Source organism: Heterodontus francisci, chromosome 30 (assembly GCF_036365525.1).
Source record: "Heterodontus francisci isolate sHetFra1 chromosome 30, sHetFra1.hap1, whole genome shotgun sequence".
In the NCBI taxonomy this organism is placed as follows: domain Eukaryota; kingdom Metazoa; phylum Chordata; class Chondrichthyes; order Heterodontiformes; family Heterodontidae; genus Heterodontus; species Heterodontus francisci.
Window position 1 is genome coordinate 56176684 of NC_090400.1, and position 14069 is coordinate 56190752.

Below are 14069 nucleotides of genomic sequence, written 5' to 3' on the forward strand. Positions count from 1 at the left end.
TTATTCTGTAGAAACATCTCAAAGTGCTTCCAACAATGAATTACATTTTAAGAGAGTGTAGCGATTATGTTAGCAAATGCACCAGCAACCTTCCAAGAAACATCTATGAGCTGATTAACTCTTTAATCTGTTTAATGGTGGTACAGGTTGAGGGAAGAGTGTTGCCCTGGACACCCTTGCTCTTTAGAGTCACCTGTAGCTCAGTTGGTCGCACTTTCACCTCTGCATCACAAGGTTCTGGTTTTAAGTCCCACTCCAGGGCTTGAGCACAAAAATCTACTTTGACATTCCAGTGCAGTACTGAGGGAATGCTGCACTGTCAGAGGTGCCGTCTTTCGGATGAGACGTTAAACCGATGCCCCATCTGCCTGCTTGGGTGGACGTAAAAGATCCCGTGGCATTATTTTGAAGAGCAGCAGGGAAGTTACCCCGGGTGTCCTGTCCAATATCTATCCCTCAATCAACACATTATCTATTTTTTTTAAATTTAGAGATACAGCACTGAAACAGGCCCTTCGGCCCACCGAGTCTGTGCTGACCATTAACCATCCATTTATACTAACCCGACACTAATCCCATATTCCTACCACATCCTCACCTGTCCCTATATTCCCCTACCACCTACCTATACTAGGGGCAATTTATAATGGCCAATTTACCTATCAATCTGCAAGTCTTTGGCTGTGGGAGGAAACCGGAGCACCCAGAGGAAACCCACGCAGTCACAGGGAGAACTTGCAAACTCCACACAGGCAGTACCCAGAATTGAACCCGGGTCGCTGGAGCTGTGAGGTTGCAGTGCTAACCACTGTGCCGCCCCTCATGATCATATGATCATATTGCTGTTTGTGGGAGTTTGCTGTGTGCATACTGGCTTCCGCGTGTCCTGCATTACAAAAGTGACTATACTTCAACAAACACGTAATTGGCTGTAAAGCGCTTTGAGACGTCCGGTGATCGTGAAAGGCACTATATAAATGCAAGTCTTTCTTTTCTTTTTTTGTTCTGTGTAGCATTTACAAGATGCACTGCAGCAACTCACCAAGGCTTCTTTAACAGCACCTTCCAAATCCATGACCTCTATTGCCTAGAAGGACAAGGGCAGCAGATGCACGCTAACACTGCTACCTGCAAGTTCCCCTCCAAGCCACACGCCATCCTGACTTGGAAATACATCACTGTTCCTTTATTGTCACTAGGTCAAAATCCTGGAACTCCCTACCTACTTGCACTACGGGAGCACCTTCACCACAGAGACTGCAGCAGTTCAAGAAGACAATTCCCCATCACCTTCTTAAAGGAAATTAGGGGTGGGAAAGAAATGCTGGTCTTGCCAGTGATGCCCACATTCAGTGCATGAATAAATAAAAAAAAAAGGTATGGGACTTTTAATGTCCATCTGATGAACTACTGGAACTTTGGAACCCAGGACTCATCTGGGGGTACAGCACAGCTAACAATACAGGACTCCACTTCTGTGCTGCACATCTTAACTAACCCCTAAATCTCTACTGTAGCAGACTGGCAACAAGCTGCTGGGTGGTGAATGAAACTGCCTCCAATTCTCTCTTCCTTTGCGAACGCACCTTTATCTGCTGCCCTTCGCATCATTAAAACAGAGCTAACGTTTCAGGTCGATGACCTTTAATCAGAACTGGAAAAAATAAGAAATGTAATAGGTTTTAAGTAGGTGAAATGGGGGAGGGTGGAAAAAGAACAAAAGGGAAGTTCTGTGATAGGGCAGAAGATGGGAGACATTAAATGACAATAGAGTTGGTGTTGTAAGGACAAAAGGGAGTTGTAATGGAACAAGTAAAGAAACAGAAGGAATGTCCAGAGGAGCTGTAAATGGCAGAATAATGAATAGCTGCCATCTGTAAACTGCCCAGTCAAAAGATGATCTGCTGTTTCTCAAGCTTACGCTGAGCTTCATTAGAGTACTGCAGCAGGCCAAGGACAGAGGTCAGTGTGAGGGCAATGTGGAGAATTAAAATGGCAGGACACCGGAAGCTCGTGGTCATGCTGCAGACTAAAGAGAGATGTTCTCACAACATTTACAAAGTATTTAGATGAGCACTTGAAATGCCATAGCATACAAGGTTACGGGCCAAGTGCGGGAAAATGGGATTAGAATAGATAGGTGCTTGATGGCTGGCACGGACACAATGGGCCTGCTTCTGTGCTGTATAACTCTATGACTCTATTAAGAGCTACCGCATGAGGGATGGTATACAGAAATCTAATCCAGCTTTATCTGTGACTGTTCAATGGGACAGGCTTTGCTGCAAAAGAAACTAAATTTTTTTTTAAATTATAACTTCGCTCACACCGTCTTGGTAAGGAAAAGGACAAACATTATATAGCATCTGAGATGTCATTTCTATCAAGGAGCTGGAGATTTATTAAGATTACTTAACCAGAGTAAACAACCTTGGATACTTAGCCAAAACATGTAGGTTTGCCCTGAAATAATTGCAAACAAAGATTTAAAATGATCTTGGTTAAGAAAGTAATATTGTCGAAATGTTTCAGATTCTGATATGGAAAGCAGATTATCAGAGAACAAGAATCCACATGTGACACATGCTGAGCCTTACAGAATAGTTAGCGGATGGTGGGGTAAAGAGAATCATGACCTTGGTTATAAAGAACCGAAATGATACTTGCTCATTTAATCACTTCTAGAGAAGGAACCATTCAGCCATTTTGTTTATGCATTTGTCTGGTATTGATGCGGCCACATCTGTAAATTTTTTTCGGAAGGGCAGAGATTCTCTTTGTCTGGCCCTTTCATATTGATCACCTTTGGGTTCTGCATGAAGAACATGAATTGTTAACTTGTCCCAAGACACCCATCAATGATACTCCAATCCAGTCACTTTTTGACCTGGGCATGACACTTCCTCTGTTTGTGTTCCTCCCTGTGCTCAGTGTCTCCACTAAAAACAGTGAGGCTTTGAACAGAATGTGGTAAAATGAAGGAATTGAACTTGTGCTCTCTACTCTGTAGATTTTATGACTTTTTAAACAAACTTCACAGCATTCCAACTCACTAATGGAACCAGGCTTCTGTAAAGTATTAAACTATGATGAAAGGTCACAGACCTGAAATGTTAACTCCTCTTCGCTCTCCACAGATTCTGCCTGACCTGCTGAGTAATTCCAACACTTTGTTTTTATTTCTGTAAAGTATTTTCTTCTTACACTTTTCTCTTTTCTGTATAGGTTCTTCTGGTCCAAACACCATACCTTAAGCATGAAGGCAACCTATTTCCAGACTGCAGTTCATGCCACCCTGTGATTAGGCAACTGGAAATCACTTGGGATTGATTCTCCCTTCCTTCTGGCAGCTATAGGACAATGTTCAAGTGGCAATTTGTTACAAGTGAGCCGAGGCAGCGCCAATCACACACATTGTCATGGAGTCCAACCCTGTACTCCCACTGTCCACACTCCTGCGCTTCTTAATTTGAATCACATTTCTTGTGGCAATTTTCTTCCCTTCCTTGGTTCCCTGGGTGCTGTTTCTTTGATTAAGGGCCCTTTCTTTTCATTTATTTTAATTTTAAACATTGAGCTCAGCCTAGACAATAGCTCATCAGGGGAGCAAGATGTTTATGAAGAACTGTGCTTACTTTTGCTTCAAAACAGGTCACTTACTAAACCAAAATGAGTGACTACCAAGGAAGCCATTCGGTTTCTACTGAGACACGCAGGAGATGTTTCTCACACACCTGTGTGTGCATGCAAGTTAATGATTGCATATAGGGTAAATGACTACAGGGCACTAATTGAATCAAGGGGTTAAAGTGACTTCGTAAACCAAAGGATAAAAATACGTGGTTTAGACTATCCTTTGTAACGGAAGATTAGAATGGTTTTAAATATCGCTCCCTGGTTTCCACTGTTTAGTCTATTTTCAATTATTCAGTGCTGTCAACAGCTGTCAAGTGTGGATGCAGACTGTCAAAGCGTATTGTGTCCTTGAAGCATGATGAGGTTTGTTCAGGGATAAATGTGTGGTTAATTACTGTCAAATTCTGTGCTCAGCATATAGATTTACAATCAGATGTTAAAATCCTCAGCTCTTGTGTTACAATCAGTGCATGTGTTATTTATTTTCCTTCTCCTCTCAATTTCCTTTCCTTGTCTCTTCAAGGCACTGACTCTTGCTAAGGTGCAGGCCACAGGCACCGCCATCCCTCTAGGACCTTTCTTCACTTGTGACTGTTTATTTGCAGTCAAGTCTGATCCTGCTCTTGCCAGATTTCCACACTTGCACTTTCGAGCAAGGTGGTCACTAAATAATGAATTGGGACGAGAACCCTGGTTGATTTTATGCACCCCCCCCCCCTCAATCATGGGGCCCTGAGCCAACTGTAGACCTCTTACTTACCTGACTAAACTGGGGAATGCCAGCAGCATGCAGAAGGACAAGGACACAAAGCGGACACCAGCTGGAGTTGCTGGTGGACGGCTTGTCATCAGCTGTAAAAGCTGCTCAGCTTCTTCATCAGTAGGCCTGAATAACAAGATCACACACAGCATTATAAAACAAAGGCACTGCTGATTACACACAGGTTATGATTGGACTTCCACTAGGAGCTATCAATCAGGTGTGGCAACTAAATTCCGTCTCTCTGGTCCATGAGCCTGCAAAGCTGAATGTAGCATCCCTACCACTATCCCAAGCAGAGATCTGCTAGCTCAGTACACACTAAGGATTGAAGCTGTAACTTTGCTGCTTTAATGACTTGCTGAGCTGACTGTGTACATTTTCATGCAAATATAGCTTACCAATTATAACACAAAACAAACCCCATCCCCAAAGTAATAGATCTACAGCAAAAGCATATATGGATTTTTCACATTCCTATAACAGGGTATGATCCATACCAACAAAGACAGCATGATCAAGCATACATAATCAAGATATGAAAAAATTGGTTATAATGGTTAGTTACAGAAAACGTTGTTGCTATTAAACAGCTTAGTTCTTAAGTGACTTTTGACGGCATCACCTGCAAAACTGGTGAAATGTGAATCTGCATTTTTACCCTGACTTCTGGTTCCCTTTTCTAATAATTCAGTAAGCTATGACACACAGCTCGCATGCAATATCCCTCGAACAATAATCCCTGCCCAGAAACCTTTTATGTATTATCTCAGTCCGTACTTGAGTCCAGCGATTCCCATAAGTGCACAGTACAGCCGCAGCATTGCGCTTGCCTTCACCACGTTTTCCTCCTTCAGTGCAGAGTACACGGATATGTTAGGTTCCATGTCTGTGTCTGCCGTGTCCTCGCCAATGCGACCGCTGCTGACCGTTGGGAGAATTGCCATTAGTTCCAGCAGCAGTTGCCGCCTCATCTGCCACAGCACCGAGCTGCTGCGTTCCCGCTTCCGCTGCATGACAAAAAACTTGGGAATTACACTCTGTTCTCAAATAGTTTTCACTGGGGCAGGGGAAAAGACTAGCAGGTTAGTAACCAAATATTTGTAGCGAAGCCATCTCTACAACCTCAGATTGCAAGAAATAGGAGAAGTAGGCCGTTCAGGCCCTCAAGCCTGCCCCGCCATTCAGTAAGATCATGGCTGATCTTCTGCCTCAGCTATACCTTCCCGCATTATATGGGAACAGCACCATTGTGGTAATGTTACTGGACTAGAAATCCAGAGGCCTGGACTAATGCTCCAGAAACAAGTTCAAATCCCACCACGACAGCTGGGAGATTTTAAATTCAATTAATTATTAAATTTGGAGCATCAGTAATGATCATGAAACTTCCAGATTGGCACATGTGATTCCAGACCCGCAGCACAATGGTTAACTCTTAATTGCCCTCTGAAATGGCCTGGTAAGTCGCTCAACCCACTTAATTGGCAACCCATCCACCATTCACTCCCTCCCTACTGGTGCACAATGGCAGCAGGGTGTATCTACAAGCTGCATAGCAGCAACTTGCCAAGCCGCCTTCGACAGCACCTTCCAAACCCACAACCTCTACCACTTAAAGGGACAAGGGCAGCAGATGCATGGAAACTCCACCATCTGCAAGTTCCCCTCCAAGCCACACATCACCCTGACTTGGAATTATATCGCTGTTCCTTCTCTGTCACTGGGTCAAAATCCTGGAATTCCCTCCCAAAGCAGTACTGTGGCTGGAGATACACCACATAGACTACAGCGGTTCAAGCGACTCATTACTACCTTCTCGTTGGTAGCGACACCCACATCCCATGAACGAATATTACAAAAAGAAAAGCCTCGATTCCCTAGAAAGTCTCTCTCAAAATGGAATCCATAGAGAAGTTTCAGGGGAGTCTGTGAAATAGTCGATCAATATGCAAATGAGCTACCGATGGAGGCAGGATTGATGTGAGCTGGGAGGAGGAAGCGGAGCAACACCACCACATGTGCAGCACAGAGTGGGCTAGCTGTCTTACCTAGGATGGGAGCATGTATGGAACAGTGAGCAGAGTGGTAGGAAGATGGTCAAGTAGACCTGTGGTTACCAAGGCTGGAGGTGGGAGTCCGGTAAGTTCAGCCTTGTTCAAGAGAGGGGAGTTTATAAACATATTTTTACTGCTTAAACTCAAAGAAAGGGGTCAAAGTAAAAGTTCACCCAGCTATTATGAGTATTATAGTTTTGATTGCCAGGGGGTTGGAATCAGTGATTACTAATTGTTAAGAGGTGAGAAAGATGTCTAGGGGTCCCTCTCAGCCTTCACCTGGTCTTACCATAACAAGGTTTAATTTTAAACACACCATTTTTTTCGCTCCCCCTTGGTGAATCCTTGTTCACCGCTTTCTCATTATAAGGCACAGTGGCGCAGTGGTTAGCACCGCAGCCTCACAGCTCCAGGGACCCGGGTTCGATTCCGGGTACTGCCTGTGTGGAGTTTGCAAGTTCTCCCTGTGTCTGCGTGGGTTTTCTCCGGGTGCTCTGGTTTCCTCCCACAAGCCAAAATACTTGCAGGTTGATAGGTAAATTGGCCATTATAAATTGTCACTAGTATAGGTAGGTGGTAGGGAAATATAGGGACAGGTGGGGATGTTTGGTAGGAATATGGGATTAGTGTAGGATTAGTATAAATGGGTGGTTGATGTTCGGCACGGACTCGGTGGGCCAAAGGGCCTGTTTCAGTGCTGTATCTCTAATCTAATCTAATCTAAACCAGCACAAACAGGTTTTTTTTAGGTTTAAAGAAGAAAAGGTGAAATTGATTAAACTTGAACAAACTCTAATTCAATTGACACCTATGGATACACAATGCGCCCACCCAAGCATGCATACGCAATATACACATGCAAATAGAGACAGAAAAGAGAAGAAAAATAAATTAGAAAAGTTTGAGGCAATATCTGAAGAGTTTTTGTTACGGTTCTTTGAGCTCGCTGTAGAGTCCTTGATTGTAGGTAGATCTTGCTTTTTGTTGGGGCCCAGTATTCTTCTTAAACCTTGTTCGCTGTAGGAGACTTTTCTCTTTTGGGGTTCATGTGTCTTCAGTGGATTCAGAGGTTTGTGAAAAAGAGATGGGAGCAGACAGGAGGGATCTTCTCAGTCCAGGAGCAAGCAGTCCTTTAGAGTTCAAACTCTGCGGCCAGTTCAAAAAAAACCTCCTGAAACAGGCAGTTAGTCATGTGACCAGCTGGTCCAACCAGTCCTGGCTCTTGTGGATTGTATCCTCCCTAGCAGGCCCTGGAATGCGCTTCCTCACCACTGATGTCTATTAGTATGTAAATGTTCTTTTCCAGCCACGGCTGATCTGTTTAACAAGTGATTTCCTCGCTCCAGAAACAGTTAAAAATCAATGTTCATGACAAAATTAACGTGCCTCATTCTTGGCAGGTGGGGGCCTAGCATGACACTAATCCATTTGAAATGAGCTCCTTCAACCACAACAGTTTGAGAATCACTGGCCTACAAGATAGTAAAGCCTGGAAAGCTTTTCAACAGAACCTTCCTGCTCATGAAGACTGGAGACAGAGCGAGAGAGAGAGGAGCAGGCGGGAGTGGAGGTGTAGAAAGCACGCCAAAAGCCCACAGTCGGAGACCAGAGACAGAGAGAAGAGCACAGAGGAAGCAGCAGGAGCTGAGCAGGGAAAAATCAAAAAGTGACATCACAATCAAGAGAGAGAGCAGGGAAAGAGAGATCCACCGGAGTGAATATACAGGTAAACTTTTAATTTAATTTAAATCAAACATCACAGACAAGCAGGTAGGTGATTGGTTTGGGAAGAAGCTACCTGTTTGAAGAGTATCTGTTAAGTGATTAAGGTCCATTCTAATCCCAATGCTTAAAATAGTAAAGGGAACTTATATTAAAAAAGGAAAATAAAATAAAATAATTAAGCAGTTAATTAAAACACATTAAGGATGTCAGGACAGGTAATGAGTCACAGGTGCAGCATGTGGGAGCTCCTGGATGCCAGTATGTTCCAGGGCAAACACGTCTGCAGTGTTTGCGGCTGGAAGAGCTTTTACTCAGAATCATTGAACTGGAGTCCGAGCTGCAGACACTATGACACATCAGGGAGGGGGAAAGTTACCTGGACATTTTGTACCAGGAGGCGGTCACACTCCTTAGGATAGGGTCTTCTGATTCGGTCAGTGGTCAGGGACAGGAGCGTGTGGCTGCAGCTGAGGCAGGTAAGTGGACCCAGAGGGCAGGAGTGCAGCAGCCTCAGCCTTTACGATTGTCCAACAGGTTTGAGGTTCTTTCAGCTTGTTTGGATGAGAGTGGGGGTTGCAGGGTGGATGAGCAACCTGACCATGGCACAGGAGCCATTCAAGTCAAAGGCCTGTTACCCAACCCGAACCCGACAGTCCCTCTTCCGGGTCCAGCTTTTGAGCTCGGGTTGGGTCGGGTTGGGTCGAGTCCTGGTTGGGCCAGGCCCGACACACACGGTAAGCGCTCTGCTGCTAAGTATTGAAATTTAAAAACTGGCATAGGGCAAACAAGATTAGAGAAATTAATGCGTGGCTCAAAGACTGGTGCAGTAGAAGTGGATTCCAGTTTGTGGGGCACGGGCACTAGTACTGGGGAAAGTGGTGGCTGTACTGTTGGGACGGTCTACACCTGAACCGTGCTGGGGACGGTGTTCTAGCAAGCCACATAACTGGGGAAGTGGAGAGGGTTTTAAACTGAATAGTGGGGGCAAGGGATCAAATTTGGGAAGATATGGTAAATCAAGGAGTAGAGACAAGGCAAGAGAGAAAGGTATTAATATGGGAAATGATAAATAGACTGTGACAGGAAGGGACAGAGCACATGAATCTAAGAATAAATCAACAGATAAGGCTAGAGGTTATAAAAATAAAAGAACAAAACTAAAGGCTCTGTATCTGAATGCATGTAGCATTTGAAACAAAACAGATGAACTGAGAGTGTAAATAGTAATAAATAAGTATGATCTGATAGCCATTACAGAGACATGGCTGCAGGACGACATAGATTGGGACCTGAGTATTGAAGGATGCATTAATGACCTCATACTTAAGGCGCCCCTAGGTAGCAGCGATCATTATTTGATTGAATTTTACATTCAGTTTGAGGGACAGAAGAGTGGGTCCAAGAATAGTATTTTATACTTAAATAAGCGCAATTATGAGGGCATAATAGCAGAGCTAGCTAAAGTGAACTGGCAAATCAGGTTAAAGGATAGGTCAATAGAGATGCAGTGGCAGACATTTAAGGGGATATTTCAGAATACACAGAATAGAAACATTTCAACGAGAAAGAAACATTTCAACGAGAAAGAAAAATTCCAAGGGTGGGACCCGCCATCCGTGGTTAACTAAAACAGTTAAAGATAGTATCAAACTTAAAGAAAAAGCCTATAATTGCACAAAGATGGGAGGCAGGTCGGAAGATTGGACAGAATAGAAAAAACAGCAAAGAATGACAAAAATTGATAAGGAAGGTATAATTAGAGTACAAGAGAAAGCTAGCTAGAAATATAAAGACAGATAGTAAGAGTTTCTATAGATATTTTAAAAAAGAGTTAACAAAGTGAGCGTTGATCCTATAGAGAGTCTGGGGAATTAATAATGGATAAGAAGACGACAGCAGATGAATTGAACAGATATTTTGCATCGGTCTTCACTAATGAGGATACAAGTAACATCCCAGTATCAGCTGTAAGTCACGAAATGGAAGGGAGGGAGGAACTCAAGAAAATTACAATCACCAGGGAAGTGGTACCGAACAAATTGTTGGAGCTGCAGGCTGGCAGGTCCCCGGGTCCTGATGGACTTCATCCTAAGGTGTTAAGAGTGGCTAGTGAGGTAACTGATGCGTTAGTTTTAATTTTCCAAAATTCCCTAGATTCAGGGAAGGTTCCGTTAGATTGGAAAATAGCGAATTTAACTCCTTTATTCAAAAAGGGAGGGAGACAGAAAGCAGGAAACTACAGGCCAGTTAGCTTAACATCTGTCTTAGGGAAAATGTTAGAAGCTATTATTAAAGACGTTATAGCAGGGCATTTAGAAAAATTCAAGGTAGAGTCAACATGGTTTTGTGAAAGGGGAATCACGTTTAACCAATTTATTGGAGTTCTTTGATGGAGTTCCATGTGCTGTGGACAAAGGGGAAATCGGTGGATTACTCGGTACTCAGTGGTACTTAGATTTCCAGAAGGCATTTGATAAGGTGCCACATCAAAGGTTATTGCAGAAAATAAAAGCTCGTGGTGTAGGGTGCAACATACTGGCATGGTTAGACGATTGGCTAGCTAACAGGAAATAGAGAATAGGCATAAATGAGCCATTTTCTGGTTGGCAAGATGTATCGAGTGGTGTGCGACAGGGATCTGTGCTGTGGCTCAACTTCTTACAATTTATATAAATGACTTAGATGAAGGGAACGAAGGTATGGTTGCTAAATTTGCTGATGACACAAAGATGGGTAGGAAAGTAACTTGTGAAGAGGACATAAGGGGGTTACAAAGGAATATAGATAGGTTAAGTGAGTGGGCAAAGATCTGGCAAATGGAGTATAATGTGGGAAAGTGTGAAATTGTCTACTTTGGCAGGAAGAATAAAAAATCGAATTATCTAAATGGTGAGAGATTGCAGAGCTCAGAGGTGCAGAGGGATCTGGGTGTCCTAGTGCATGAATTGCAAAAGGTTAGCATGCAGGTAGAGCACGTAATTAGGAAAGCTAATAGAATGTTATTGTTTATCGCGAGGGAAATTGAATACAAGAATAGGGAGGTTATGCTTCAGCTATCCAGGGCATTGGTGAGACCACATCTGGAGTACCGTGTACAGTACTGGTCTCCTTATTTAAAGAAGGATGTAAATGCGTTGGAGGCAGTACAGAGAAGGTTTATTAGACTAATACCTGGAATGGGTGGACTGTCTTACGAGGAAAGATTGGACAGGCTGGGCTTGTATCCGTTGGAATTTAGAAGAGGAAGAGGCGACTTGATTGAAACATAAGATCCTGAGGGGTCTTGACAGGGTGGATGTGGAAAGGATGTTTCCCCTTATGGAAGAATCTCGAACTAGGGGTCACTGTTTAAAAATAAGGGATCGCCCATTTAATATAAAGATAAGGAGAAATTTTTTCTCTCAGAGGGTCGTGAATCTTTGGAATTCTCTTCCTCAAAAGGCGGTGGAAGCAGAATCTTTGAATATATTTTAAAGCAGAGGTAGACAGATTCTTGACAAGCAAGGGGGTGGGAGGTTATCGGGGGTAGATGGAAGTGTAGAGTAATCAGTTCAGCCACGAGCTTATTGAATGGCGAAGCAGACTCGAAGGGCCAAGTGGACTAATCCTGCTCCTAATACATATGTTTGTATGTCTACATTACCATATCTCCAATACCCACTATCACCAGTTTGGAAGGCAGGTAAGTGATCAGTTCCAGAATCACACTCTCTTCCTTTAAGGAAGCGCCTCCACTCTCCGTCAACTTTGCTTCCCTCTAAACCTACAAAATGTTATTTTATTACACACACAAAAATTCCTTCTTGGCCTCATGACGACCATTAACATTTATACAGCATCTTTAACATAGTAAAATGTCAGCAAGGTGCTTCCCCGGAGTTTTCTCAGACAAAAACTGACACTGAACAAAAGAAAAAGATATTATGACAGGTGATAAAAGCTTGGTCAAAGAAGTAGGTTTTAAGAAATGTCTCAAAGCTGGAGAGAGAGGTAGGGAGACAGAGTGCTTAGGGAGGCAATTCCAGAGCTTAGAGCCAAGGCAGTTGAAGGTATGACTGCAAATGGAGGTGGGGCGGAAAGGGAAGGATGGGCAAAAATGCAGACTTCTTAGAGGGTTATAGAGCTGGAGGAAGTTATAAAGGTAGAAAGCAAGATCATGGAGGCACCTGAATATGAGAAAAAAAGTTTAAAATCGAGGCCTTGGTGGATCAGTAGTCAATGTAGCAGCAAGCACAGCAGTGAAGGGCGAGCAGAGGGTGGCCTTGCCTATGACTGAGATACTCTGAAAAAAGGAGGTCGAGGTGCAGAAAGGGTTTGGAGGAGGAATTCCAGAGCTTAGGCAGTTGAAGGTCCGGCTACCAATGGTGGAGCCATGAACAAAGAACATATGTATGTCATGATTTAAAATTGCAATGTGGTATTAGCACATACAGCGTACTAGGCTATCCATGGTTCATGCTCTAATGTTTAAAAAACCCTCATTAATCATTTATACAGCATGAGGTAGACAAGAAGGCATGCCCATTAGACCGCAAATTCATTTTCCAAATCAGCTGGATGAGGCTACTCTTTCAGTCTGTCCCTACTTCTCACCTGCTGCCCATTGCGGATGAACATTCCAAACCAGGTTCTCACTTTCGCATTAGTTCCCAGCAATAAGCCACTAACAAAGGAGACCAGGTCAGTCACAGTATCTTCGGAGCCATCATTCTTGCACTGATCCAGAGTCAGAGCTACTCCAAGGCCTGGGAGGTGACATTCCTCCACCTGTTACACAATACAAAAGAGGAGATAACAGAAGAAAATCCAGAGTCATGAAAGGCCATTCAGCCTGCTCCATCCACAATCCATGTATGATCATTTTACCAGTGGACACCTCCGCCTCCTGTTGATCCTCCACTTGCAGCACCAAGTTCTTATCTCAACCTTCCTTCAAATATAAAAAAAATCAAGTCATGTTATTGGCCAAGAGTTTCTGCTTTGGATGCAATCTACGATCTGGACTTAGTGCAGTTTTGAGGACAATTTGTTTTCCAAAGTCAAGTTTTTGCTCAGACTGATTTGCCAATTGAATGTAAATCTTCCAAGAACCAGTGCAAATAAGGCAACATTTTCATGGACTCATAGAATGATTACAGCATAGAATTCAATTTTTAAAAATTTGCATTAAAAATATTCCTTGATATATTTAAGAATGGTTACCTGAAGTTTACTAATACAGCTGAAAATGATTGTCACAAAAAATAAGCATTTTTAATCAGTGTCCACCACCTGATAAACTGACTAATAACCGAAAATAACTTTAAAATTTAGACGATTTACTAGTATATTGGTGCACAGTAGTCAGATTCTTAATAAATTAGAAATAAAATTTAAAAATTTAGTGCCCTTGCATCAAAAAAGCTTTAATTTTAAGAGCCTCTTTGAAGGCTGGAAAACGAGCACAATTAGTGGACACTCCCTTGGTGATTAATTCAGCCTGAGGGTGTAGCCAGTTTTGTGGGCGGGGCCAGCTTCCAGCATGTTTTTGCACTGGAAATTCCTCAATCTTTGGTACTAGATTGCTCGATTTTGGGCGAATTCACAGCACAACCTAGCGGAAACTCCAGGCCATTATCTCTATATAACTCAATCCTCATTCTTAGCAGATCCTGCTCCCTTTTAAAAGCAGCCAGCTGACTGCAAAGCAACGGGATTTCTATAGTTCTTTTAGAAAACACTGATAGCTTAAGTAAATTTTACTGAATTTAAAAATGAGATGTGATGGATATGGATAAGTACTAGATGTTTTCATTATAATGACAGACAACATAGCTATAAAACTCCATTCCAGTGTGTCTGCAGCATTGCCAAGAATGCTCAGCAGTACCAACAGCTGAGCAAACAAATTG

General features: G+C 43.0%; 1 protein-coding gene across 4 annotated transcripts in view; it reads right to left on the reverse strand.

Moving 5' to 3' along the window:
* Nucleotides 1–14069, reverse strand: part of ints2 (integrator complex subunit 2) — a 70223-nt gene that overhangs the window by 40138 nt on the left and 16016 nt on the right. For all 4 annotated transcript variants that reach the window (XM_068010736.1, XM_068010734.1, XM_068010733.1 and 1 more), the window contains 3 exons: nt 12772–12945; nt 5177–5406; nt 4397–4522 (listed from right to left, as the gene is read on the reverse strand). In XM_068010736.1, the coding sequence (XP_067866837.1) occupies nt 4397–4522; nt 5177–5406; nt 12772–12945 (530 nt within the window). The remainder of the gene's footprint in view (nt 1–4396; nt 4523–5176; nt 5407–12771; nt 12946–14069) is intronic.